This window comes from Hipposideros armiger, unplaced genomic scaffold (genome assembly GCF_001890085.2).
Source record: "Hipposideros armiger isolate ML-2016 unplaced genomic scaffold, ASM189008v1 scaffold_21, whole genome shotgun sequence".
NCBI lineage: Eukaryota > Metazoa > Chordata > Mammalia > Chiroptera > Hipposideridae > Hipposideros > Hipposideros armiger.
The window spans coordinates 4,496,396-4,503,985 of NW_017731371.1; the positions used below are offsets into that span (position 1 = coordinate 4,496,396).

At 39.4% G+C, this 7,590-nt stretch overlaps 1 protein-coding gene across 1 annotated transcript in view; it reads left to right on the forward strand.

Annotated features, from left to right (window-relative positions):
* LMNB1 (lamin B1) overlaps nt 1–7,590 on the forward strand; it is a 52,209-nt gene that overhangs the window by 23,419 nt on the left and 21,200 nt on the right. The window contains exons 3-5 of the mRNA XM_019635277.1: nt 640–765; nt 3,899–4,069; nt 5,907–6,032. Coding sequence (XP_019490822.1) covers nt 640–765; nt 3,899–4,069; nt 5,907–6,032 — 423 coding nt within the window. The remainder of the gene's footprint in view (nt 1–639; nt 766–3,898; nt 4,070–5,906; nt 6,033–7,590) is intronic.

A 7,590-nucleotide genomic window follows, 5' to 3' on the forward strand; every position in this document is an offset into this window, starting at 1 on the left:
GGGGCCCTCTGGCATCCCAAGCCAAGTTCTTAACCATCGCGCCACTCGGCCGGCCCTATTTTCTATTTTTTATTTTTAAAAATTTACTCTTTTTTTTTTTGTGTGTGTGTGTGTGTGTGTGTGTGTGGCTTATCTGAAAGATAGTCTTGAGATAGCCAACACGCAAAACATCATCACTCTTCAGTCATTGTATACTGAATATGCGGGTCTTGTTGCTGCCCTTCTTCCTGTCTCTTGTGCTTGCTTATGTTATTTCTGTTTTTTGTTCTCAAAGCCTATTTAATTATTGCACCAAAATGTGCGGCAGAAAAAGAGAAGGTGTCATCATGGTGCTGGGCACACAGGAAAAAATGTGGTAGCTAAAATCGTTGGTTTGAGTTTTGAAATGTAAGCCACTGGTCTCTGTTTATTCCCTGTTGCCAGTTACCAAGTTTGAGAGGTGTTTTGGTGTGGCGCCCTGCCCGTGTGATCAGCAATTTTATACCTAGTTTTGTGATAAAATTATAATGAGGGACTCTCATACATTTGTAAACATATAGAAGTTGTAATACTTGATTTGAATTGATCTATAATTATCAATTAAATGTATTTCTAAATGATTGCTATATAATTTTCGTCCATTCTTTTTCCTTACATTAGTTGGAAACCTCCTTAACTGCTGCCAAAAAACAGTTAGCCGATGAAACTTTACTTAAAGTGGATTTGGAGAATCGCTGCCAGAGCCTCACTGAGGACTTGGAGTTTCGTAAAAGCATGTATGAGGAGGTAACTATATATAATTTTACTTTTTGGAGGAATGGAGGTATCCCAAAAGGCTTTGTTATAACTGTGTATAAAAAAAAAATGGAAGAGATTTTGAAGGTAAATTATTCGACTCTGAAAGGCTGCATATAAGAGTTCAAGCTGTTACAGTAAACAGGATTGCACTTTATCTCGTTTGTGTAGGCTTGGTCACAGCAGTTAATTACTGTCACCCTGTTTAAACATTTGTATTAGTTACCTATTGCTGCCTAACAAATTACTTCAAAATTTAGCAACTTAAAACCACATACCTTTATTGTCTCACTGTTTCAGAAGGTCAGGAATCTGAGAGCTGCTGAACTGGATGGTTATGTTTCAGGGTCTAATGAAGTTACAGTCAGGCTTTCAAACGGGGCTACAGTAACTGCTTCCGACCCATTCACAGGCTGTCATGGCTGTCGGCAGGAGGTGTTGTTAGCTCAGCAGGGGCAGCTCCATAGGGCTGCTACAATATGACTTCTCCCAAGAGCAAATGATGAGGGAGAGAGCGAGAGCAAGACAGAAGCCTCGTTATCTTCTGTAACTTAATCCCAGAAGCGATATACCATCACTTCTCCATCACACATACCAACCAGGATACAGTGTGAATTCCAGGAGGCAGCAACCGTTAGGGGCCTGAAGGTGGGCTATCCACAGCATTTATAGTTATGTATGTATATTTTTAAAAATCAGTTACAAGCCTTAACATCTGTGGTCGAGCCTTGGAAGTTGAAGGCAGAAACTGTTGCCAAAAAAGAAGTAATGAAATTGAAGATGGAGTGTATATTTCCTCAAGATTGAAGAGGGTTAGAATAAACCCAAGGTGGAGAACGTGCAGTTGTTTTTGGAAGTAATATATAAGTTTGAAAACAGTGACTAACAATGATTTTAAAGTAGAAATTTATTGTATGAGTTAAAATATTTTTAATTGGAGAAAAAAAATCATAGAAATATGACCATTTTTATAACAAGTATTAAAACAAAGGTATTGTTGGGGTGAAGTGCACTCACTGGACAAGCAGTCAGACTTTGGACAACTCTCGAGTTGGTTTCTTGTTTAAAAATGAACCACCAATACCATTTTTTTCTTCAAGGAGTGGTTTGAGGATCAAAAGGGAATGTGTGTGAAAGCTCCTTGTAAACTATACTATCATATAATTGTTAACTACAGTTTTGCTTTTTAAATGGAGATATTTTTATATTAAAGTTGACTTAACATTTTTGTTTTGTTTTGTTAAAATTGTCCATTATCTAGCACTACTTAGTAGTTTTTATTTTAATTTTTAAAATTGCAGTTGACATTTAATATTATATTAGTTTCAGGTGTACAGCATAGTAGGTAGACATTTATATAATTTATGAAGTGATCACCCCATTAAGTCTAGTATCCACCTGGTACCATATGTATTTATTACAATATTATTGGCTGTATTCTCTATGCTGTACTTTACATCCCCGTGACTATTTTGTAAGTGCCAATTTGTACTTCTTAATCCCTTCACCTCTCCCCAACCCCCCTTTTATCTGGTAACCATCAAAATGTTTTCTGCATCTATGAGCTTGTTTTTGTTTTGTTTGTTTATTTATTTTATTTTTTAAAGATTTTATTGGGGAATTGGGGGAGGGGAACAGCGTTGGGTAATCAGGGAAGGGGAACAAATCATCTTAGCTGTAAGAGGGCGCAGCATCACTGGCCCTCATGTGGGATCCAAACCGCGTCCCTGCTGCTCAGAGCTGGTGCTCCCAAGTGAGCTGTTAGCCAGCTGAGCCACTCGGGTGGCCCTGTTTGTTTATTTTGTTCTTTAAATTCTACATATAAATATCACTACTTAGTGTGTGTGGACTCTTGCATTTTTACTGCAGGAGTAGGGTATTATTTTCTTTGCAAGTCACTCATTCTACATAAAACAATAAGTGAAAAACAGCATCAGTAAAAAGTAATTTAGTATTTTTAGAGTGGATAGCATCTTTCAGTGTTTGGTTTTTGCCTTTTTTGAGAATGGATTTTAAATACTCCCCTTTTTTTTAAAGATATGATTCTATTCATTAAATGTACTTAAGTTCCTTATTACAAACAGTTAAAGGGGCAAGAAAGAGGAAGGGAGATAGATGAGCAAAATTACTAGTAGGTGCTCAAGATTTATTGACCTAAACCTTTTATTTGCCTGTTTTTCACTTCATTAAATAAACGTGAACCCTGGGAGGTTAGTAGCAGAACTCGAATTTGAACCTGGTTTTCTGATTCTGTCAAGTGTATTTTCCTCTGCCAAGAACTGTTAAAAGAAAGATGAGGAAAGATAGGAAAACCCATGTTGTAAGATGATACAGAAACAAGAACTTAAGTGGGTTATATCGCCCTCTTGTGGCCTCTTTAATTATTGCCATTAAAGACAAATCTGTATTCCCCAGCTGGAAGCTGGAATGGAAATTTTGTTCTTGAGCTTGCGTTCCTCGCCATTCTAATTTGGGATGGTTCTTTAAAATATAAAGCAAAGGATTATGCTTACATTTCTATTCTTTAACAGTGAATTGCCATATGTACTTAAGATAGTAAAGTGATATTATTGTTAATAAGATTCTGTAACTGATATTGATACTTTAGCACCAGCCTTTAAAATAAGTCTTAGCTTGTCATGCGTACTATTGCGTCTTAGTATGTCTAAAAAGATAGTTTCATTATACATAAATCTACTAGTTGAAGTTCTCCTGACCAGTTTAACTTTTCATGTGGATTTTTTTCAGAGGTTTCCTTAGGATCATGAAGACAACAATTTAGGAAAACGGTTACCATTCAGTGTGCATAGTTATCCATGATTACATGGTACTTCAGTGAGTCTTACAGAGCATTCCTTGCCTTCAGAGAAATAAATAGCGATGCCATTTTCTGAAAAGAAACATAAAATTCCCAGGGCTTGAGATGCTACCATTTCTGTCATTAGTTCCATCTCAGGAATCTTCTCATTTGAAAATGAAGGCCAAAAAGTGTCTATTCATGTGCCTGCCCTAGGACAGACACAAGGAAGTTGGTGTGTGAAGCTGCAGATGGTTCTGACGTCACTCAGACTTGTACCTATGCAGCCATTTAAAGTAACTTGGTTTTATGTCATCCCCCCCTCAGGAGATCAATGAGACCAGAAGGAAGCATGAAACGCGCTTGGTAGAGGTGGATTCTGGGCGTATGATTGAGTACGAGTACAAGCTTGCTCAGGCCCTTCATGAGATGCGAGAGCAACACGATGCCCAGGTCAAGCTGTACAAGGAGGAGCTGGAGCAGACATACCATGCCAAAGTGAGCAGCCCCTCTGAGACTGGTTTAAACTCTTCCCGTTACTTCATAGTCACCCCGAAGAACAAGACTTGATGTGTGGTTTGTTCGGGTTTTCTTAAAGGAATTCCCCTAGTCTCCATGAATATAGAAAATGGACTTTTTTTAAAGTAGTTTATAAAGTAAATGTTACTAGAAATTACTCAAAGTAGGGTTATTCTAATTTGATCTGAGGGAAGGGTTTATCTTTTTGTCCCATTGATCATTCATGTCGTGTCATCGTAGTTAAACTCAAGCCATCTGAAGATACTTTTTTTCCAATAATAAGTATGACTCAAGTCACACATCCATTCAATAGTGAATGAATGCTGGGCTGCATCTAGTCCATGTCATTCTTGTCCTCAGGTTGTGACTGCCACACTTCAGACTTTTTTGAACAAAGGCCAATGGAAAGTCTCATATTTCTTCTTCTGCCACTATTATTCATTTAAAAATATTATAGAAACTTCCTACTTGTATTAGCAGACCATGCAAAACTCCATAAAATAACCAACAAATACAGGCTTTCATGGTAAATGATTTTACGCCAATGTGTTAAATGTTACATGATTTGATTAAAAAGAATTATTAGTGGAAGACTTTAGAAAATCAGAGTCATAGAGTTGTTGAAAAATATTTCCATTGCATGGCCTCAAGCTATTCATGTTGCTTTTAGTCCATTTTGTGAAGTGGTAATTGGCTGCTGAAAGAGAGAGCTCTTTTTTTTTCAAGATTTTTTTATTGGGGAATTAGGGGATGGGAACAGCGCTGGGGAATTGGGGGAAGGGGAACAGACAAGTTGCTGTTCTTTTGTTCTTCAGTGTAGTTGTGGAGGACGCGTCTTCACTCTCCCAAGTTGGCACCATCATTGTTCTCTTCCTGGGCGAGGCAGATCAGTCGCCGGCTTCTGGACGGCCGCTCACTGCGGCTGCTGGCTGCTCATGCTGGCTGCTGGCTACACATGGTAGCCCATGGCAACCCACTGCCACAGGGGCTGCAGCCTACACCGTCGCCGGCGACTCATGGCAGCCCAGCTCCAGGTTAAGCTGTTGTTCAGCATCTTAGCTGTGGAGGGCAGTGTCACTGGCCCTCATATGCAGGATCTGAACCGGGGCCCTCTGGCGTCCCAAGCCAGCTCTTAACCACCGCGCCACTTGGCCAGCCCAGGGAGAGCTCTTTTAAACTCCACATTCAGTTGTCTAACATGTATTCAGTGCTTGGCATCGTGCTGTACCAGGAAGGAGCTGACATAAGGGTCGGCTGGTCCCGAGGACTGGCCTTAAAGGGAGCCAGGGAAGACATGACGTACAGAAAAGTGTGCCCGAGATACATGCAGAGCCGCATGTTATGGGCATTTGGAGAATCAGGATACTATTTCCACCTAAGGAGCTGTTTTTCACTTCTGAAAGGAAGTGTTTCCACTTGGTTTGAAATAATCTATAAACTAGTGCTTTCTGCTAGTGCTTTACATTTTATATTAGAATTGGTGGGTTAGGGACATGTGATGTTAACATCACCATGGTTAAATTGCTACTGCAGTTTATTAGCAGTATTATCTGTGTGAGATATAATGGATGAAATATTGAAGTAGTAAACTTTGGGTAAAGACCCGGGTCTATTAGTGTTGTTAAAGCTCACACATTGAAAGACTTCAGGTCATTCATCCCACGTCAGTCAACTTCATGATGCTTTTCCTGTTTCATCAGCCAGTTACCAGCAGGGCTTAGGTCTGAGATGAAATCGCTTGAGATGACTCGTGCTTCCTCATTTGTTTGTTCTAATTCACTAGGTAAGACTAACTATGGTTTGCTTCCTCTTTTAGCTTGAGAATGCCAGGCTCTCGTCAGAGATGAACACTTCTACTGTCAACAGTGCCAGGGAAGAACTGATGGAAAGTCGTATGAGAATTGAGAGCCTTTCATCTCAGCTTTCTAATCTACAGAAAGAGGTAAGGAAGCATCTTACCCTAAGGAGAATTGAAGTTGAACTTGAAAGCCACCTCTACCATGGTAGTCAACCTGCTTTGCTCTGCCTGATGCCACTTGTCAGAGAGGCTGATGGTTTTCTGCACTCCGGTAGTGCTCCCCAGATTTTTTCATTGTGCATTGTGTAAACACCCTCCAAGCAAAAAAGACTGTTATTCCTAAATTACTAGACTACCCAGAGCTAAGAGAGCTGCCCTTAAGGAAGCTGCTGGTTTATTCCCTGGCCTTATACCACGACACTGGTTTTCTGACCCTTCCAGCAGCATCATCTCCACACAGTGCTCTTCCCAACACACTCCTTTTTCATGAGTTTGGAAACCGTAGTGAAGAAAACATGCAGAAATTCTTTGTGGGTGGTAAATGCATTGCGTTTCTAGACGTTCTCCCAGGGCATAAACTGCTGAGTAATTAGGATCTTGGGATTTAGCATTAATTCGTGTATTAGTTAAGAATTAAGTGACGAATTCATTCATTGGTAACTGAAGTGACATGACTGCGTTGCTGGTTGTGTGGGCCGGCGCCTGTCTGTACGTGGCAGTGCCTGAGATGCAGCTTAATGGTCTACACGGCACCGCTTGCAGTCTCTTTCAGCCTAAAGCTGACGTGGACACAAAGTACACAAACAACCACAGAAGTGCTCAGAATGTTAATAACCTACCGCTTACCTTAATTACTGGGAAAGTGACTTCAGCTTCTGTTTTCCTTAAGGGAGGGAATTTTATTGTTTTAAATTATCTACGAAAGAATGAACTTCATCTTATTCTTGATTAAGCTTTTCTTTTTCTTTTATTTTTAGTAATCTCTTTTTCTAATTATCAAATGGAGGACATTTATTGCAGGAATTGAGAAAACGAAGCAGACATGTTACATAACAGGGTGATATAAAAAATCAATTAAAATTGAAACTTGTACATTGCCTATTATGTATACTTTATTACTCATAACATAAATTTAAAAAATATTTTAGACCTATTTTGTCCTGATAGTAATAGTGTATTGAAGTTTTCATGTAACACTAAAGCTAGAAGGACTTTTGCGTTCACTGTCTGACTGCAGACCTAGTGGGTTTAATGACTTGCTCAGGGGCTGCACACTGATAAATGAATTTCTCTCCTGGCTCCCTGTTTTCGCTTTACACCCCATTTCTCTTCAAAGATTTTCTTATGGGAATTTAACAGATAATCTTTTTCCCATTATAGTATCATAACAGGCACCTTTCTGAAAATAGGCCTCTGTTCTTACTCTGACTTGATGTTTACTACTTTTCTTCATTTAATAAGTTGTATTCCAGTTATTCCCCTCTTTTTCAGTTGTACATTTCCCTCCCTTTTATTTATTCATTTATTTAAAGATTTTTATTGGGGGATTGGAGGAAGGGGAACAGACAAGTTGCTGTCCTTTTTTTCTTTTTTTTGGAGGGGGGGAGTTGGGGGGAGGGGAACAGACAAGTTGCTATTCTTTTGTTCTTCAGTCTAGTTGTGGAGGACGTTGCTTCACTGGCCCAAGTTGGCACCATCATTG